Source organism: Petaurus breviceps, unplaced genomic scaffold (assembly GCF_028583685.1).
Source record: "Petaurus breviceps papuanus isolate PSGF00001 unplaced genomic scaffold, PetGlider_PUasm1.0 90849, whole genome shotgun sequence".
Lineage (NCBI taxonomy): Eukaryota > Metazoa > Chordata > Mammalia > Diprotodontia > Petauridae > Petaurus > Petaurus breviceps.
In genome coordinates this window covers 16,380,866-16,401,690 of record NW_027187361.1, presented here as the reverse complement: position 1 = coordinate 16,401,690, position 20,825 = coordinate 16,380,866, and the positions used below count along the sequence as shown (strand labels likewise).

Here is a 20,825-nt window from a genome sequence, read left to right as displayed (position 1 = left end):
CATTAGCTGCCAAATCCACTGGCCTTTTTTTTTTTTGGCCTCTTTTTGGAGGGGGGGAGGCAGGGCAAATGGAGTTAAGTGACTTGCCCAAGGTCACACAACTAATAAGTGTTACTTGGGTCCTCCTGACTCCAGGGCTGATGCCACCTAGCTGCCCCACTTAACCTTCATTCTCCTCTGCAGCCTCGGACGCTGCCGACAATCCTCTTTCTAGGTTTTCAGAACACCCTTTTTCCTGATACTCCTCCCATCATTTGACCAATTGTCTTCTTTGCTGCACTTGTTATTTAAATCACGCCCTCCAATCACAGGGTTCTGTCCTGGGCCTTCTCCACTCTGATCTCATCAGCTTCCCTGGATTTCGCTGCCCTCTCTCTGCTGATGATTCTCAAATCTACCCATACCCATACTGTCCCAGGCTCTCGGCTGACCTTGGATGCTGCATCTCCAGCTGCCGTGGGGGCATCTGAAACTGGAGTCATCATCTTTCCCTCTAAACCAGCCCTCCCCCTTCTCTTATATCTTCCCAGGTCCCTCAGGCTCACAACTTAGGAGTAACACTATAGACTTGCTCACTATCTCTCACCCTCCACATCCAAGCTGTTGCCAAGGCCTGTCAACTTCACCTTGGCAACGTCTCTCAAATATACTCCCTTTCTGCCCCTGATGCTGCCACCTCTGTGGTTCAGGCCCTCACCGCCTTATGCCTGGACTGTTGTAATAGGTTTTAACCATTCTAATCCAGCCTCCATTCAGCCACCAAAGCGATTTTCCTACAGAGCAAGTCTGAGCACGTTACACATCCTCACAACCCTCCCACCATCCCGATCAAACTCCAGTGACTCTTTATTATCTTCAGGATCAAACGGAAAATCCTGTCTGCTGTTAAGGCCACCTAGCCCTCTCTGCCTTTCCAGTCTTACCCTTACTCCCTGCCACATACACTGATCTCATGACGCCGGTGTCCCGGCTGCTCATTCCATGAACACCACACTGCGGCTCTGGGCACTTTCTCTGTCCCCCATCCCCAGAACGCCTGCTTTCCCCTCTTCTTCATAAAGCTTATTTGTACAAATTTGTTTCCTTGTTACCTCAACTATTAGACTCCTTGAGGGTAGAGCTGTCTTTTCCCTTTTTTTTGTAGGCCTTGTGTTTAATGCAGCGCCTGATACATTGCAGGTGCTTAATAGATGTTTATTAACTGACTGAAGCAAAACTAATTTAGTGTGGTTTCCCTGTTAACCCTATATTTAAAATGATGACAGTAGCTGTATATTTCACATCTCAAATCAGTCTGGTTCTATTGGGAACCTACTCTCTCTTCTGGTACTATTAATCTCCGCTGAGTGCCAGAAACCACCAAACCTACTTTTCACCAACTTTCCGTTGCCATCGAGGGGAGAAATTATCGTGGAGAAAGGGCCCGTGACTCATCCCTACCAGCAGCCACTCGAGTGAGGCTGCCCCTGCACCACCAGTCCCTCGCCCTCATCTGAGGAAGCACCTTCTATGAAGGTGCCAGCTTTCTCCACCAACTGACACTCGCAGGGCAGGCAGTCTGCCCTTCGAAGAGAGTTCTGTTCTAACCAGTGCATACCCACAGTCATTGTCCTGGGAAACAATCCCTGTGCAGATGAAGCTGCTGCTGCAGGACTACAAAACCCTCAGTGCTAACAAACGTTTATCAGTGGACGTGACATCAAAGACGAAGCATCATCCACTGCTTTGCTGTCCCCGCATTGTAAGGACGACGGCGCCTTTTTGATTGTGCCTGAAGCCTTCCACGTGCCTGCTTCCCCCCTCTGGGATGTAAGCTCTGCGAGAACAGGGCTGACTTTTCTTTTTGTAACCCAAGCACTTAGCACAGGGCTTTGTACACAGTAAGTGCTTAATAAATGCTATGTATGCTGAGAGATTTCTTTTGGAAACCAGAATAACTGCGTGAATATTCTATTTTCTCAAAAGATTACATACAAAGAATCCATTTTTTAAAGGTTAATAATTTGCTTCTTACAGGCCACAATTCTATGGCAAATTACTTTTAGTTCACTTAAAAAACCCATTACTTGTGCCTAGATAAATATAAACATGTCCATATAGTCTTGAAAAATAAAAGTTTTCCATTTTCTTCCTATAAATAAGATTACACAAAATGAGAAATTACATTCAAGTTTTGCTCTCAAGATTGTCTATAAAATAATTACATAATGAAAAGATTTATTACAATTCTACCATTATGGCTATTCCCTTAGTAAAGCTACGAGAGAGATAATCAGCTGGGTATTTACTTCCTCTGCCTGGGATAAATCATTAATAATTATGCAGGCATTTTTCCTTTGGGGAACTATAATCGGATGAGGTCAACTCTCTGCTCAAATATCTTCACATTAATTCTCAGTCTCTGAAGGTATGATTAATAGGTCCTGTAAGACATCTTCTGCTACCTGACGTGAACAAGAGTTGCACAGAAATGAAATTACATCTAGATTATAAGTACGTTAAACAGACAAGGAAAGCTGGGGAGTGGAAAGAGTAAACAGAGAAGTGCTGTCCTCCTGAGCGGACGAAGGAAGTCATTCCGAGGGTCTGGGGCTATAATCTCACATGCAACATACCCTCAGTGACCATCCTTTTTTCTTCTTCTTTAGAATGCAAAGGAAGCTAGAGCTCTACTGGCAGGAAGGATAAAAAGTCTACTTGCATCTTTCCTTGAATTAGTCCAAAGTACTCATGGTTGAGGTAGAAAGTGGCTTAAAAGGTTTTTAAAAATAAGGCTTCAAAGCCCAAAGGTTTTATTGAGTGGAAACAGCCTTAAGCTGAGGACAAACCACCAAAATGGATTTTTCTTAATTTTAAATGAAAATTCATTGTGAGCGGATAAAGGAAAAATGAAGAATTAGTAAGAAACAAAATTGTACCTTGTCATTTATTTAATTAAAAAGTTGTTCTAGTAGAGATTATTGAAAACAATTTTTTTTTTGATCTAGAGTCTTCAGCAACACATGCCTACAACTTCATTTTTGCTGGACAGTAACTTCATGGCAGTATGAATAAATTATAAGAACAGTATTTTAGGGAAAAAAAAGTACTAAAAAGGCATGATTCAATTTATGAAATAAAAGCATGTCGCAGCCACAAAAGATATGACAACAGGAAGGATGAATGCTTTTGGTCAATATTTTTCTAATTTAGAGGTTATAGTAATTGCCTATTTTATTTTTGATGCATGGCAAAATGATATGATAGGCTCTAGAAGTTAATATGTCAATGACATTTTCATGGCAGGATAGTCTGAAAATCACTGATATGGGAAAAAGTCTAGAAAAACAGGGATGAATATAGATACCTAAAAAACATCAGTTTCTTGGTACTCCAGATTGGTAGGGGGAAGGTTTATGATCACTAACCCATTGGTTCCAGCTATTTCTAATTTCATTTCATTTCAAATAATCTGTTTGGTTAAATATGGGGCTGAATGAAACAAAAACACATGCGCATTCTCTTCAGACAGATCTCTGTAGTGTAGCCTGCATATTAAGCTAGCACACCACACAGAATCTGAACTCAGCTGTTGCCTTCACACTAGAAATCCCTTTATGATCCCACCTTATTTAAGCTCAGGGATAACTTCCTTTCACACATATATTCACATTCATTTTCTCCAACAGATTACTCTTCCCATCATCCTTACTCTCTAATCTTCATCTACAAACATACCTAAGTCTTCTCTATCCTTAAAAATTGGCTCCTCCCAACCTTATCATTATTTACTACCTTTTGTCTCCTTTCTGAGGCAAACTGCCTAAAAAAAAGCCCTCTCCAACTTTCTCTTCTTAATCTGTTCTAAACTCCCTACAATTTGATTACCAACAAATCACTTCACTGAAACTCTTACAATGTTACCAATGACTTTTTTAAAAAAATGTTTTTACTGATCTTTTTTCTTTTATCAATTAATTATTGCAAGTACCCCTCTTTTTCCCCTCCTAAAGAGCCACCCCATATGAGAAACAATATTGTTTTAGAAAAGAAAAAAAATCAGCACAAGTGATCAATGCACTGGAAACGTGTAATGCCTACTACATCTTTGGACCTCCCCAAAAGGGTAAGTTGAGGGTGACTATATTTCTTCATTTGATTCGTGCCTGATCTTAATAATTTTGTTACATTTACTTTGGATTTTTTGGTGTGTTCTATTTATCTTGTAGTTTCTCTGTTTCTTGGCTCTCTTTACTTCTTTGTGCATCAGTTCATATAGACCTTTCCATGCTTCTATGTATTCATCACACACATTATTCCCAACAGCTTAGTAACATTCTATTACATGCATGTTCCACGATTTGTTTAGCCATTCCCCAAATGATGGACATTTACTTTGTTTCCAAGTCTGAGCTATCACTAAAAGTGCTGCTATATAAATTTTATCTTTTCTCAAGAGCTGACATCTCTGGATATATTTTATTCGTGTAATTCTAATACCATTTCACAGACCCAATAATGTATCACTGTTGCCTATCATTCCATAAACCCTCCAAATTGACTATTGCCATTCTTTCGTCATTTTTGCCAATATGTAGAGTATAGAATGAAATCTCAGGGTTATTTTGATTTGTATCTCTCTTATTAGTGAATGGGGGCATTTCTTTTACATGGTTGTGAATACTTATGTTGCTATTCTTGGAGAAGTGTTTGCTCATATGCTCTCACCATTTATCTACTGGGCAACGGTTATTTGTCATATATTTATTGTTTATATATGACATCATATATATATATATATAGTACTTGTATCACATACATGTATATGTCTATATGAAATGTGTGTATATAAACAGTAAACATACCCATTCCTATCACATGCTAAAACTTCAGCAGTGAAATTTGGTACAAAGATGTACCGGTTTTTGTTCCATTAGATCGCTTCCCTTCTTATCCTATGTATGTTTTGTCTGGACAGAAGCTTTTCAGTTTTGAGTAATCAGAGTGATCTATAACTGCTTTGGTGTCTAGTTTGGTTAAGAACATATCTCCTACCCCCAGTTGTGTGAAAGGCGGAAGCTCTGTGTCTCTCACACACACAACTATAGTATGATCTCTAGTATTTACGTTGTGTATTCATTAAGACGTGTTGTGAGATCAGCTGTGAGGTGTCAGTCTAACCCTCATCTCTTCCAGAAGCTTCCCAGTCTTCATCAAACTCAGTCTCTTCTCTGATTCTCCCTGGTCTTGTCTGCTCCACTGATCTATTTTTTTAAAGTGACTATCAGGTGGTCTTGGTAATGGCTGCTCTATAGTATTCGGTCTGAGTGCTGCTGTCCCTCCATCCCTGCTTATTTTCATCGGTTCTCCTGATATTCTGGACTTTTTGTTTTTCCAAATGAACCTTCTCATCCTATCACGCTTGGTTTCCTTGGCATGGTGGCCCCTGGGCAATGTGGCTGGTGTAGCGTCTAAAGCACAAGTTCATTTTGATAGTTTTTATTGAGTCGGCACAGCCTGGCCGTGAGTACTAAGTATTTCTCCAGTTATTTAGGTAGCTCTTTTTTTCTTGAAGGAGTGCTTTGTGATTGAATCTACAGAAGTCTTTTATGTGCCTTGGGAGGCTAAAACCAAGGTATTTAATGTAAGCATTTGTAGTTATTTGAAATAGGATTTCCTGTTCTATTAATGATTTCTGTGTTTTTGTTATACAGAAATGTTGCTTTTTGAAGACTTACTTTGTAGTCTGCAAATTGTCTCAGATTCCCTATGATTATCCAAACGAAACATCGTATCATCAGCAAACGGGGACAGTTTTATCTCCTCTTTACCCATCTTTATGCTTTTAATTTCATTCTCCTGTCTTACTGTTGTTGCCGCCATTTCCGGAATTATATCAAATTATGATGGAAAGAGTGGGCATCCTTCTGTTTTTTTTTTTGGGGGGGGGGGAAGGTTCTATTATATCCCTACTGAATATGATACTTGATACTTTTTTCTCTTTTTAAAGGGTCCCTCCAATATTTTGTAAGGTTTGAAAAAATAGGGGCGGCTAGGTGGCGCTGTGAATAGAGCACCGGCCCTGGAGTCAGGAAGACCTGAGTTCAAATCCAGCCTCTGACACTTAACACAAAAAACTAGCCTGTGATCTTGGGCAAGTCACTTAACCCCAACTGCCCTCCAAAAAAAAGAAAAAATAAGTGGTGTGCTATCATATTTTCTGCATATATTGAGATGATCGTGTGGTTTTGGATGTTTTGGTTTTTCAAGTGACTATGCTGAATCATCCCTGCATCCCTGGCAAAATCCCACCTGGTCATAAGGAATGGTTTCTTGGATAAATTGCTATAATCAGTTTCAATAGGGTTTTGTTTAAAATTCTTGAGTCAGTTAAATGGCATTGGCCTATAGTTTTCTTTTCATATTTTATCTTTCCCTGGTTTAGGTATTAGGACTAAATTTGTCTCATGAAAAGATTCTGGCAGGTTGCCTTCTTTATCAGTTTTTGAGAATTTGTGAAGTATGAGTACTAACTTTAAGAATATGATTGAATTCTCCTGTGAACCTATCAGCATAAAGTGTTTTTTGTTGTTCGTTTATAGCAAGATACACACGCTTTTCTGAGATTAGGTTAAAATCCTTAAGGAGCTTTCTAATAGATTGCGTATTTTATATTTTTGAAGGTATTATACATTTCCCTGGTATTCTCAGTTTTGTGAACATATAATTTGTATATATTCTGATTATTTTTCTGTTTTGCTGGAATTTCACCTTGCTAGTGTGCCATCTTACTGAGTTGAACTTTCTGCTTTTAAAATTAAATTCATACTTAACTAGCCTTTTCAAAGAACAAATTTGTAGGTTTATCGTTTTTAAGGGTTTTTTTGTCTCCCCTTTTGTGTTTACTTTAGGTTCTTTGGCTAATTTTTTAAAAATGTACATTCAATTTATTAATCTTCTCTTTTTCTATTTTGTTAATATGTGTTTGTAAGGCTATGATTTTTTTCCCTCAGGACTGCTTTAGCTGCATCCAAAAATATGCTGTTTCATCACTGTCATTTTCTTTAACATAGTGATTAATGTTTCTATGATTTGTTCTTTGACCCAATCATGACTTGGGATTTCATTGTTAAGTCTCCTTTCACATTTGTATCTTTTTTTTGTTTGTTTTAGTCGTAGAACCAATTGCTATTTATACTGCATTATGCTCCATTTTGTAAAGGATGTATTAAGTATTTCTGCCATTTCATTTTTTATGAAAGTTCCATGTGATGCTTAGAAATATGTGTATAAGTGTGTTTGTTTACTATCCCATTAAGAAAATTCCATAAATCTTTTAACTCTAGTTTCTCCAGCAATTATTTCAGTTTCCCTTTTGTTTTTTTCCTTTTATCTTTCTGTAAAAGGTATCCAAAACTGAAGGAGGGATATCAAAGCTTCCTGTCATGTTGTTTTACTTCTTGTAGCTCGGATGTTTTCTTTGTCCTCTGGATAAAAAGGCATTTAGTGAGGTGGCACAGTGGACAGAGTGTCAGGCCTGGAGTCAGGAGGACCTGAGTTCAAATCTCACCTCAGACACTTACTAGCTGCATAGCCCTGGGCAAGTCACTTAATCCCGTTTGCCTCAGTTTCTTCATCTATAAAATGAGCAGGAGAAGGAAATGGCAAACCACTCCAATATCTTTGCCAAGTAAACCTCAAACGGGGTCATGAAGAATCAGACATGACTGAAATGACTGCACAGCAACAAAAAGTTATTACTGATAATGGATGGATGGTTGTTTCTTTTATCCTTTTTAAAAATTTTTTGAATGTTTTGTTTTTGCTGTCAGCATGATTGCAACACCTGCTTTTTTTTATTCATTTGATATATAATAGAAAAAAAATTTCCATCCCCTCTACTTTTATTTTGTGTATATGTTTGTTTTTCAAATTTTTTTTTCACATGAGCAACAGATTCTCGGGCTTTGGTTTTTCACACTATCTGGCACTTTTTCACTTTATCGGACTGCTTGAAAAGTTATGGGCTAGATTTGTGTTTCCTTCCGTGTGTCTCTAATATTTTTTCAAGTTATAGTTTTGCCCCTCTTGCTGTAAACACAATACTACATTCCTAAAGTTACTTTCCCTTAATATTTTCAAAGGAGGCTCTCTTCTCTGCACCCCTGGATCCCTCTGGAGTTTTACTTACTAGTTCCTTTCCCCCCTTCTTTTATGTAATTTTTACACCCTTTTTTCCCTCTCAGTCAAGTAGATTCTCCCCTTCTCTCTTCCCCTTCTACTAATCCTGTTCATGAAGTTAAAAAAAATTTTTTTTGGTGCCTCTTTCCAAAAAAGGATTTTTTTTCACTTTCTTCATTACCCATCTGGTCTACTTTAGATCCTCATTTTGTGATTCATGTCCCCTGTAATTATCTTGTCTCTCTCCTTTTTTCTGTATTCTTCATGCAACCAAAGCTTCCAAGGTATCCATTCTAGGCTTTCCCTTCTATGCAATTTCTGCCACTGCCTCGTAGAACTTGCCCTGTAGATCTCCTTTTTCCAGTGTGTCTCACTCCCAGAATAATGTCAATTCCCACAGGTGACAAAGAGGACTCTGTCCCATGACAGGGTCCTTCCCTCACCACTGATTCTGCAGTCTATCACTGATCTGCATCTTCCTTGCATTTGTCTCAAAATCTCCTTCCTGGGTCCATGCTTTCCCACTCCCCCAGGTGCCAACTGCCCCCAGTATCCAACTCTCCTCCATGCTGAAGCAGGAGGAACAGCGATTTTCCAAGCACCCAAAACCCCAGGCCGCACCCAGTGCTAGGTCCTCATCTCCCTTCACAATCCTATGCCTGTTACCTATAGGATTATTCACCAATGGAAATGCTACCATTAAAGGAAGGCCCCCTTCTACATGTCCCTCCTCCTCCCCACCTTCCCCCTTGTAGATTCTTCTGTTTTGGAAACCACAAGGGTCACCCTTCCCCTCACTGCGTACCCTTGATTTGACTTAGGCACATCAACCACTGCTCTCTAGCCCTCTGCCCCTCCCCTCTTCGTGTAATGTAGTCCCCCCCCACCACACAAAAATAACTGATTCACCTGTAGGCAGGGTGTCCCCAGGTGCAGTTTATAATGCCCTGAGCCTGCCTCTTCACTGTCACCTCCACCAGACTCCTGCCTTTGCCCTTGTCTCCTTGTATAAATTTAGAAAGAAGTCTATCACTGGCTGCTCTGTTATCACTCCGTTACTGTTCTTGGATGCCACGTTTATTCACTTCTGCATTGCTGCAGTTTGGGAAGCAAATGGTCTCTTCAGACCTAGTTTTCTCTAAAAGAACGTTTCAGATGTTTCTTTATGATTGAATGTCCATCTTTTTCATTCTGGTTAAGCTCCGGTGTGCAGGCCACGTCACCCTGGGCTGCACCTGGTTCCACTGTGCTTCCTCCACATCCTTCTAGTTACTCTTGTATTTTCTACTAGCTACAGAATGTCTTGTGCCATTTGAATTTCCTTTCCTTGGTCTCTGAAAATCTTTTTCCTGGTTGCTTGAAGAACTTATTGTTTCTGAAATTGTTAAAATTTAACCATCTTATATATGTCTTGAATTTTGCTGAACTTGGGTGATTTTTTTTCTGGGGTTGATCTGTGAATTCTTTTAAGTGTTATTTCATTTTCTATGTTTAGGAAGTTCTAGGTAATATTCTTCTAGTAACTTGTGCATTAAAGGTTATTTTTTTGTCCTTGTCATATTCTTGGAGACCTATTATCTTTAGGTTGTCTCCATACATCCTATCTTCTAGATTAGTATATTTTGCTTGTAACATGAGACTATTTTCTTTTAATGGTATTGGTTTTTGCTTCTCTTCTTCTAGGCTGTCCTTTACTTGTATAAATTTGCATTCCCAATCTTTTGTTCTTTTGTTTATTTGTTTCTTTGGGTGAGTTAGTCATTGCAGATTGCAGTTTTTCTCTTATGCCAATTTTTTGCTGTGCAGGCCATTAAATTCTACTCTGACCTGGGCAAACGTCCTCATCCTGGAGCCGGCAGTCTTCATGCATTGGACTGGAAAGGAAGGTGGAGGGAGGGGGGAGTTGCTGTAAACCTGTTTGGGGTCTTTGGGTTTAGCTAGTACAGCCTCACTGCCAGTGATGAGGGAAGTAGGGGAGGGGTGATGAGTGATCTCAGAGTCAGGGAATGTGAGTTCACAGGTTTGTATTGTTTTTTAAAAAGATAATTTTGGATTCTGGGCATGTCCTAGACCATGGAAAGAGATGAAGTTGCTTTATCTTTGGTGCATAATTTCTGTTTTGCAGAGGTTTCAGAAGTTGTGGTGATAAGAAAAAGTATCTAGTTCTTCCCCTTGTTACTTATGTGCCTGGGAAGTTTCCTCCCAGTGATCTCTTAATTACCAAATTGAATGGCCTTTTCTCCATCATCATTCTTCTCACTTCCCTCCAGAACTTGGCATTAGTGACCACTCTCTCCTTCTGCATTTCAGAACATTCTCCTCCTAGTTCTTCTACCTGCCTGACCACTCAGGCTCATGTGCTGGTTCACTGTCCATGTCACACTCACAAAGAGTCAGTATACACTAAGGTTCTGTCCCGGACCCCTTTATTTTTCCTCACTATCCTCTTTCACCTGGTTACCTCATAGATTTTCATGACTTCAGTTTACATCCTATGAAAATGATTGCAAGGTCTATAGCTCGGCCCTAGCCTCTCTCTCCTTAGCTCTAGGGCCAAATAAAGAAGCATTTATTAAACATCTACTATGTGCCAAGCATTGTGCTGGGAAGAAAAGAAAGGCAACTCCCCCCCACCCCACACCTCCAAACCTGACAACAAAGCAGCTCCTCCCAAGGAACTTACAATTTAGGGGGAGATAACACGCAAACAATTATGCACAAATAAAATAAATGCACAATAAACTGGAAAAAAATCAGCAGAAGATAGCCGCTAGCATAGCATTAAGGACGATCGGAGAAGGCTTCTTGTAGGATTTTATTGTCTGGGGGCTTGAAAGAAACCAGGAGCTAAGGAGGAAGAGAATTCTTGGCCAGGGAGATAGCCCGTGAAAGTGCAGTCGGTCATGACTGGACACTTCAAAGTGGTTACCAGACTATCCTAGACTCAACAGATGTATCACCATCCTTTCAGTCACTCATATTCACAGCCTTGGATTCTGCCTGACTCTTCACTCTCACCCTCCTTGCCCAATCATTTCCCAATGTTGTTTCTATTACTACAATATGTCTTAAACATCTTCCAGATTTTTCACTCAGAATCTCCACCCTGGTTTAGGCACCAATCCCTTTTTGCTTATATTATACATTAGCTTAATTGCTGGCTGTGCTCTAAGCTTTTCCTTACTCTAATCCACACAGCCTCCAAAGGGATTTCTCTAAAGGACAATCCCCTAATTCAATGAACTCCAGTGGTTACTTATTACCTCCAGGATCAAATATAAATTCTGTTTGACATTTGAAGTTCCTCACAAACTGGCCCTTCCTATCTTTACAGTTACCTTAAACACTATTTCTCTCAAGGCATTCCATGGTCATAGCTTTTGAAAAAAACTTTGAAGTATTGAGTCTACCTCCTATTAAACTTTTCACTTGTTTCTATAGAATCTCCAAAAAAGGAAATAATAAAATGTTATTTTTTTAGGAGGTGACTGACTCAAAGCCTGACCTTCTTCTCCCCCCACCCTCCCATAGAATGACTCTCTTAATGCTAAGTATATTGTTAGGAATAAATCATGGCTCCTACATTTACCTGACAGCTCTTTCCCATTATAGATCTATATAAAGATAAGACTCACTCTTTCCTAGGACATCATGAAAATAAATGCAAATATACACGAGTACAAAAAGCCAGTAAATTTGTCTCAATGTGCAGCATTATTCTGAACTGTGATTTTGAAGTTTATTTTTGTTAGGGTTAAATAGGATTTCCCTGAGGTCAGCGTTACCTTATAACAAAGTAACAGATCCATGAACAGTATCACCACAGCTCAGTTCTGTCATCGTTCCATTCTGCCTTAAACGCACTTCATATCAGGAGCTTTGATATAAAATAGCTATTGTACAGCCAGGGAACCAAATGGGCATTTCTCATATAGAGGATTATTCACTGTGGATAACTTGCTATAAACAGCCAGGTCAGCAATGCCGTACCGATGGCTTTCCTCTATGGGAATACTTTTGTTATATAGGGTAATATAACAGATGTGAAGCAGTGCTTATTCTCCAGTTACAGACTGATTAATTAACTCCGAATTTTAACAATTATTAATCTATATTGGCTTCATGCTTGGAAGACCCTTGAATGCAATCTCATTAACAATACTGACAGCTTCAATGAGACATGACAAAGATGCATACATATCAATCTGAACTACTCAAACATTGAAACACTACTGCCCTAAACAACCACACTACTGTGGTTTATTTTGGGAAATTTAACCTACTTTAAACTGGGTAGGTTCTAAGATTTTCCTGGTTTGAGGTCAGGTAAAATTACACAGCAAAGAAATATTAAAATAGCTGAACCTGAAGACTACATAGAAAAGCTATCTATAAAAAGCTCTTAGAAGACATTGTGAAGATTTTCTGTAGATTCCACAAAGTGGAAAGTTAGTGATCCAGAGATAATGTTTTAATAGTGGACATTAAAAATCATTCTTCCTGGATTGAGGATAATACACTATTTCAGATAACATGCAGACCTAAGTCAGTAAATTTTTCTTTGCCAGCAAACATACCCTTACCTGAGCAATTCCTTACTCTAGACCTTTGTGCAGGCTAGTAGTCAGAGAAGTCAGAATCCCTACAATGGTTACAGAAGGAAGGTCAGTGTTTTGCTACTTCAGTACATTACTCTTAAAATAATTAAAAAAAATTTTTTAATAACGAATGTGAACTTGTCCTTAGTTTTTAAAAATGGAGTTGACAGCTATAAAGACTTAACTTCTAACTGTTAACATTCCTAAATACCAGCATACACACAAGAATAAGGGGAGGCTTTAGACTGAACCAGTAACCTTTCCCCAATTCTACAACTATTCCTCTACATACAATAAGTGTGGGGTTTTTTTCCTTTACTCTGTACTGTTTACTGCAGAGAAGGCTGCTCCTTTGGGGATAAGCCTACAGGTTACTTTAATAAATGTTGCTTCTGTTTACACCTCCTACTTAGGCACAGTGATGGAGAAAGATCGATGTACTATTTCTTCCCTTCTTCCAGGAGATGATATGAATCTGTCCATGGCAGAGATGAGAGAGAGACTGGAAAAGACTCAGCCTGCTCACACAAGGGATAACTGTTCCAAAGATATGTGCCTTTGGCAAATACCAGAGATGATACAACCTGAGAAGAGCTATACATATGTTGTCCCCATTTTCAGGAAAAGGTCAACATCTGGTATAGAAGGAAATATAAAAACCTTCAAAAACAATGTCCAGATGATATTAAATGAACATACTATTCATTAGAGCAAGTCTATATAAACTGTATAAATTATATATTTTTGATTCAAACTGGAAGATGCTGATGACTTGAATACTGCTCCAATAGGCAAAAACTAAACCTCATGTTCTAGACAGTGAAATTCTTCAACTTTTTCTTTTCATTTTATGAACAATAGTACTTCAGAAGCACTATAAACTTATCAAACACAAAAGTGCTTATTACACAGAGGAATGAGTGGTCTTGGGTGGTAGTTGGAAGAAAATTTACCACAGGGATTTCCTTTAGCACACATGGTTCGCAGACTTAAGAAGCAACATTCAACAAACGTATTGATCCTTTTCAAAGGCTTCTTTCAGTCTGGGCATTCATTAACTACGGTTGAGCATAGATCACAGCATACCAATTTTACCTATATCAATTATCAAAAGTAGCCAGAATGGTTGAAACTGAACTGGGTCAGGAAAAAGAGAAGGCAACATAGGACGTTACAAAGCAACAAATTGGTTTCTCTAAAGACTAATTTATAGAAAAACAACTTCAGGTGCTAAAATGCTTTCTCCTAACTTCTAACAACTTTATATACGAGATAGACAGGCATGAAAACACATATATGTACTTGGCAGGTGTCCTGCTAGTCACTTATTGTAAAGCCTTAGCAACATAAAGTGATGGAAATTTAGCTAACATTAGGTAATAATCATTACATCTTCTGTATAAGAAGGATGGTTAGCTGAGTTCCTATATTTAAGACAGAGGAACTGGGAAAGATGAAAATAATCACGGTTAAAAAGAATGTAACCTCAAACTCAGCAAAACACTATGGATTCTAATTTTAATTAGAGACACATTAATTAAAAGGCTATATTACTTTATTACATTCAACTTGAATGTGAGCAAACTTAGAAATACAGTTTCATCTGAATGGTACTTAACTAATGTTCACCTTTATGCTACCGTTATTTGAATATCTACGTCCTGAAGAAGTACATTCACCCACTTCAGTTCTATTAAAATTCCTTATGACATTGTTCTTACCCATCATTCCATTGGTCACCAGCTGCTTCTTCGGCCACTAGAATATCATATTCTTCAGCAGCATATTTCTCCCAGTCAGAGAGCTCTTGGCCTTCACTTTCAGAATCCTAAATAGCACAGACAGTTTTAGTAGGATACGGACATTTGTAAATATGTAACATAACACAATCTCCACAGCACTTACCCTAATCACAGAAATCTGATCTTTCTGTTCGTGGTCAAGATATTTCTCAATGTTGAAAAACGTATCGAAAAAAACATTTGCTAATTTACATTTCTTTAAATCATGGAGAGTAATCTTTCCTGCAGGAATTTTGAAGAGAAGGGGGAGAAGACATTTAATTAAGGCTTAACCTTTAGAGCAAAGCAGATGTATCACTTACTTTTTTTTACAAATACTGTCACGAAGAAAGCTTCATGCATTTTTTGCAGAGCAAGACAAACTTATTTTCAAATAAGTGTTTTCAAAGATTTCAAGAAAAACGAAATATTATAATTATATTTAAATAAATTATTGGCAACCTTTCTAATGAACAAATTTGCTTTTAAATGGGCCATCTAAATAACCTCCTTTAATGTACAGCTATGACAAAGTTTAAATGCTAATATCAGAATGTATCCTTTTAATAATCATAACAGCTGAGATTTAGATAATGCTTTAAGATCTGCAAAGCAATTTACACACACACTATCTCATTCAGTCCTCACAATTCTGTAATGTAGGCACTACAGATATGATCCACTATTTTATAGCTAAGGATAATGAGATTCAGACAAGTTAAGCAAGCTGCCCATGGTTATACAGCTAAGGGTCAGCTACATGACCTGGGACTGGAATTTCCTGACTTCAAGTTCTACACTCTATCAACTACATGAAAACTTTATCATTGAAAGGAAAAAAAAAATTATTCTTAGTGTTTTCAGCAAGTTCTAATCTGTGGTTAGGTGTGTCTTTCAAATAACTGAATAGTGTAACAGATAGATGGCCATCTTAGAGCCAGGAAGACCTAAGTGTAACTCCTTTCTCTAACCCACAAGAGTTCGGAGACTGGAAAAGTCACAACCTCTAGACAAAGCTGTAAAACTGTAAGTTGCAGAGAAGATGCAGACCTGCATTATTAGAGTTTTCTCATGTGGCAGTATATCAATAAAATCACAGATCATATCCATATTCACCCTTATTTAAAGATTTATCTAATTCAGTTCTAGACCAATCTCACTTTCCATCTGTAGCACTGGTCCAGGATATCCATCCATCTACCTACCCACCAATTTTTTTTTCTTTTCAGAGAGCAGTTGGGGTTAAGTGACTTCCCCAAGGTCACACAGCTAGGTTTTTTGTTTGTGTGCGCTAAGTGTCTGAGGCCCTGTCCGAACTCGGGTCCTCCTGACTCCGGGGCTGGCGCTTTACTCACTGCGTCACCAGGCGCCCGACGATGTACCTTTCTCATCCCTCATTCTTCCCCTAAGGATAGCTATGTTAATCTTTTGTACCGATGTGGATTTAACCAAAGTAGCTTTATGGAGATTTAGAACTCATAATCAGTACAATTGCCATGTACTTTTCCAAAGAGGAAAAATTTAGAAAACCTCTCAGTAACAGGAGATTTTTTCATCTGGATTTAAATCATATCAACTCTCAGGAAAAGTTGTTTGTGTCCATTGTCCTACTGCCTCTTCTCTCAATTCCTTCTCAATGATATTATTTTATTAATATTCCAGTTAAACTATATCAGAGGGAACACCACAGAGGGGCTCTTACACAACAGCTTGAAAAGTCACTCCCCTTCAGTATCACCCCGAGAATTCCAGAGGAACTAGTACAGAGACAGTCTGGGGGGGGGGCGCAGCTGAGTGGCAGAGCAGACAGAGCTTCAGGACTGGAGTCAGGAAGGGCTGAACTCAAATCTAACCTCAGACGGTACCTGTGTGACTCTGGGTACGTCACTTAATCCCATTTGTTTCTTCATCTATAAAAGGAGCTGGAAAAGGAAATGGCAAAAGACTCCAGTATCTTTGCCAAGAAAACCCCCAATAGGGTTATAGATTCAGACATGATAAGAAAAGACTGAACCACAAACCCTCTCGGGACTCTAACTGGCAGTAGAGACTGGGAGATGAAGGCCAGAGCCTGAGTAACTCTATTAAAAAAGGAAATGGTGCACATAACCTCTCTCCCCCAACTGGTTCTCTAAATAGGAGCCACCATCAAATTAATTTTGCAATTGTTCTGGCTGGATTATACCAATCTATTCTCCTATACTCTAATTCACCATTCCCTTAACTTCCCTGATCAAAATGTCTCTTCCTGGCTACCTACATATTTTCCCCAATAAGACATAAACTTCTTCAGGGCAGGGAATATCTATGCTTTTGTATTTTTATCTATAGCCCTTGGCATGGTACTTGCCACAAAGTAAGTGCTAACCAAATAATAAGCATTAAATAAAAGTTTTACTTCATCTGGCTTTCAACCTCATCACTGAACTAAACCTGCTCTCTCTAAAGATATTAATGTTTATTTTCCTCCTTTCAAATTATTTTCTTTAATTTTCAATGATTTATTTAGAAATTTGTCCTTTCTTCTTTTTCTTCTTCCCTTTATGGATTACCTTCCAATCTTCTTTTCTTGGTTGACACTTTTGTCGGTTTATCATTAACCTCAGTCCAATCAAATTTCTCAGACTGTTGCTGTTTTCCTCCTGAATCATTCTTTTTAGGGTTAGTCTTGTTCTTTGTACAGCAAAAGGTGCTCCCGCTACAGAAGCTGTTCTTTGACATGCACAAGCCTGTCCAGCCAAAGACACACTTGACCACTCCAGTCATATGTATGGCTTTCCAGCACACAGCAAAGAGGGGCGTCTTCTTATTTTGATTATGCCTCCATATTTTGATTAAGCCAACACTTGATGCTTTAGCCATAACATGAAGCTTCGGTACTCCAAAGTTGTATATAAATATATATACACACAGTCTTTTACTGTTTTCTTGAGCTTTAAATTCAGAGGCATTTTAGTGAATTACAGTCAAATAACCTTACAACTTTATCTCCAGCCACAGAAAGTATGGGATCTGAAGTAAAGGTGACAGAAGGTACTAAGGGATGCAGTTTCAAGTTGGTAGATGTCTATGTTGCTTATTATGACATCTATATACTTTTCTCCATTAGGAGAGTATTCAGTTGTGAATGTTTTATTTTATATTTTTTATGAATGCAGATCTTCCTTCAATAAGGCTCCTTGTTCATAATGTCTGGTCTGTTCTCACTGATAAAGCCAATGTGCCAGACAGACGAACAGAAAGAGAAGTCACATGTCCCTTAGGTGCTTTAACAGATGTCAGGCATTCTTTTCATCTTGAATGTTCTCTCCTCCACTGATTAAGCACCAGTTACCAAAGAATTTCTGGCAATTTATTGTGCCAGTATGATGCAGCAGCACTCCATGTTCTTTCTTTCCTTTTTTTTTTTTTGGACGACAATTGGGGTTAAGTGACTTGCTCAAGGTCACACAGCTAGTTTTTATGTTAAGTGACTGAGGCCGGATTTGAACTCAGGTCTGACTCTAGGGTTGGTGCTCTATTCACTGCCCCACCATGTGCTTTCTTTTTTATATTCACAAAGAAGTTAATTGTTTCATCTTTGCTTCCAACAACCGCAAAAATGATTATTTAGAGCTACTGCTGACAAGGAAGCACTTTAGTCATGGTAGGTGAAGGAAGCCACAGGGGTCCATTTCTTGTGCTAGCTGTTTAGGCCAGGTTCCCTGCAGCCTGCAAACCCAAAAGAATTTGTTTGTAACCCCCATGCTGCCTAAGACAGACGAACATGTATCTTCCGTTTGAGCTCAGCATCTGGAGGCAAGGCCAGCACACTAGTCCTTTTAAGTACATTTTATTAACATTTTTGGTTTTTATATCACCTAGATTACTCCCTGTATCCTACTCTTTCCTTCCCAGAGAGCCATTCCTTAACAAAAAAAAAAAAAAGAAATGAAAATGAAGAGAAAAAAGAAAATGAAAAGAAAAAACTTAGCAAAACCGATGAAGACATCTAAAAAAATCTGATATTGTATGCTATATTCCATACCAACATACCCTACTCTATGCAAAGGTTTGGGACCAAGTTTAGTCTATATAATTATACAACATTCAGCTTTGATTATTTTGTGGTTATTGTATTATAACTGGGGTTTTGTTTTATAGTTATAATATTGTATTTTAGTTTTTCTGGCTCTGCTCACTTCACTTTGCATCAGTTCATCTAAGTCTTTCTATGCTTCTCTATATATTTATCATGCTTGCTGTTTCCCACTGCACAGTAATATTCCACTACTTTTATGTACCATATTTCTTTAGTCATTCCTCCGCAATGATATCTTAATTATCGAGTCTGACAGCCTTTTATCAGTCTTCCTTTTTCTTGCTCTCTTTACAGCCTTCGGCACTGCTGACCACCTACCTGCTCTTCTAGGACCACTGTCTCTTTTGCTAGTTTTATCTTCCATTATCACACCTCCTAACTGTGGGTTTACCACAAGGCTCTGTCCTAGAGACTCTTATTTCTCTCTAAGTTCTCACTTAGTGATCTCATCAATTCCCATGAATTCCATTTTTATCCCTACGAGAATGACTGAGTACTCAGAGCAACACTTAACTCACAAAATCTTATAAAGGACTGACTCTGAGGCAAATACTGAGAGAATGGGCCAGTCAGTAACTAAGGGGAGCTGAGAAGTATCTGAGAAGGTCTGGTTTTCTTTCTGGTTGGTTGGTTTTGAGATGACTTTCTGAAACACAGCAGCATTTCCCTCATCATTCAATGTTTAGATAACAGGGGGAGCTGGGCAGGGGAGATCGAGCTCTGGACGCTTTGGTTCAAATCGCTCTCAGCCACTTAGCAGCTGGGTGATCCTGGGCAAGTCACTTAACCTCTGTCTGTTTCAATGACCTCAGCCGTAAAATGGAGATAATAACAGCACCTGTCTCACAGGGTTGTTATGAGAATCCAATGAGGTCACATTTGTAACGTGCTTAGCACAGAGCCTAGCACACTTATATAAGTACTTAATACTTATTTCTTTCCTTCTTTCTTCCTCTTGTACATTTCCTGGTGACTTTTAAGGAGAGGGATAGGCATCAAAACTGTGATTTCATAGTACAGGTAACTGAAGGGGGAAGGAAATTCCCTCTACTTCTTTTTTTGCAAATACGGTGTTGGAAAGCTGCCTTACTCTCAAAGTTATTAGCAGTAAAAATTATTTAGGGGCGGCTACGAGGCTCAGAGAATAGAGCACTGGTCCTGGAGTCAGGAGGACCTGAGTTCAAATCCAGCCTCAGACATTTAACACAAAAAACTAGATGTGTGACCTTGGGCAAGTCACTTAACCCCAAGCGCCCTACCTTCCCCATCCCCCCCCGAAAAAATTATTTAAAAACCTAAAGGATGACTGCATATTTAGTCCCAACATAGCAGGTTAGTGAGAAATTGGAACACATATAAGATATCCATAATATTTGATAGTTTATGTTTAAGACAAAACTGTTAGCTAGTTTTTTTCAAACCTTTTTGAGAGAGGTTTATATTACGACTACATTTAGTTTTTAACTATAAAAAATAAAAGAAAGTTTGGCTAGTTTCTTTCTAAAGCAGATATGTTAAGTTGGAGGAAAGATTTTTTTCTCTTTCAAAGCTGGCTTGGCATTTTCTTAGTCTCATCCTTATCCCATTGGAAACAATGGTTATTTTAAATACTTTCTTAGATATTGCTCAGACCTGTCAGAATATATCCCAAACTTTAATAAGACTTCTATTTGCTACATCATTACTGTAGTGTGCTAGCTAGAAGATTAAGAGACCAAAGGATCTTAAAGTTTAAATGCTTCCCAAAGAGAGTTAGGCAGTCATTTGTAGGAAAGAACAGCTGTTCATCCACCCCAGGCTTAAAATAGTCAACTGTGGTTATAAAAGCATTTTTTCCTGAGTATTCCTCTGGAACCATGACATTGTCTATGAGTTTGGGCCTGTTCACTTGGACCTTGTAGGGCCATCTCCTTTACCTACCCCATTTCCAATTCCAAGGGTAATTTTGTGCCCTGTTATTTCCATGGCAATCAATCAGAAAACAGTTATCAAATAGGTGCCAAGCACTAAGAATGAAGACAGAATGAAAAGGTTCCTGCCAATAGGAGTTTTGATTCTTTTGGGAAAAAAAGCAATTATATGGGTAAAGAAAGTATGTACAAAGCAGTAACAGGGGGAGGGAGGACTGACATAGGGGTGGGAAGGGGATGGAGAGTGGCTTCCTGTAGAAAGTGGCATGCTGCTGTGAGCCACATTCTGAAGGAA

The 20,825-nt window shown here is 38.7% G+C and overlaps 1 protein-coding gene and 1 pseudogene across 3 annotated transcripts in view; both read right to left on the bottom strand.

The window, feature by feature from the left end:
- The window catches only part of PPP2R3B (protein phosphatase 2 regulatory subunit B''beta), a 105,937-nt gene that overhangs the window by 7,803 nt on the left and 77,309 nt on the right, over positions 1-20,825 (bottom strand). For 2 of the 3 annotated variants that reach the window (XM_069072908.1, XM_069072910.1), the window contains exons 11-12: positions 14,664-14,782; positions 14,480-14,586 (exon numbers count right to left, since the gene is read on the bottom strand). In XM_069072908.1, coding sequence (XP_068929009.1) covers positions 14,480-14,586; positions 14,664-14,782 — 226 coding nt within the window. Of the gene's footprint in view, positions 1-12,743; positions 12,803-14,479; positions 14,587-14,663; positions 14,783-20,825 lie in introns of all 3 variants that reach the window. The other variant, XM_069072909.1, reaches the window with a different exon arrangement.
- Positions 14,825-20,585, bottom strand: LOC138149773 (p21-activated protein kinase-interacting protein 1 pseudogene; annotated as a pseudogene).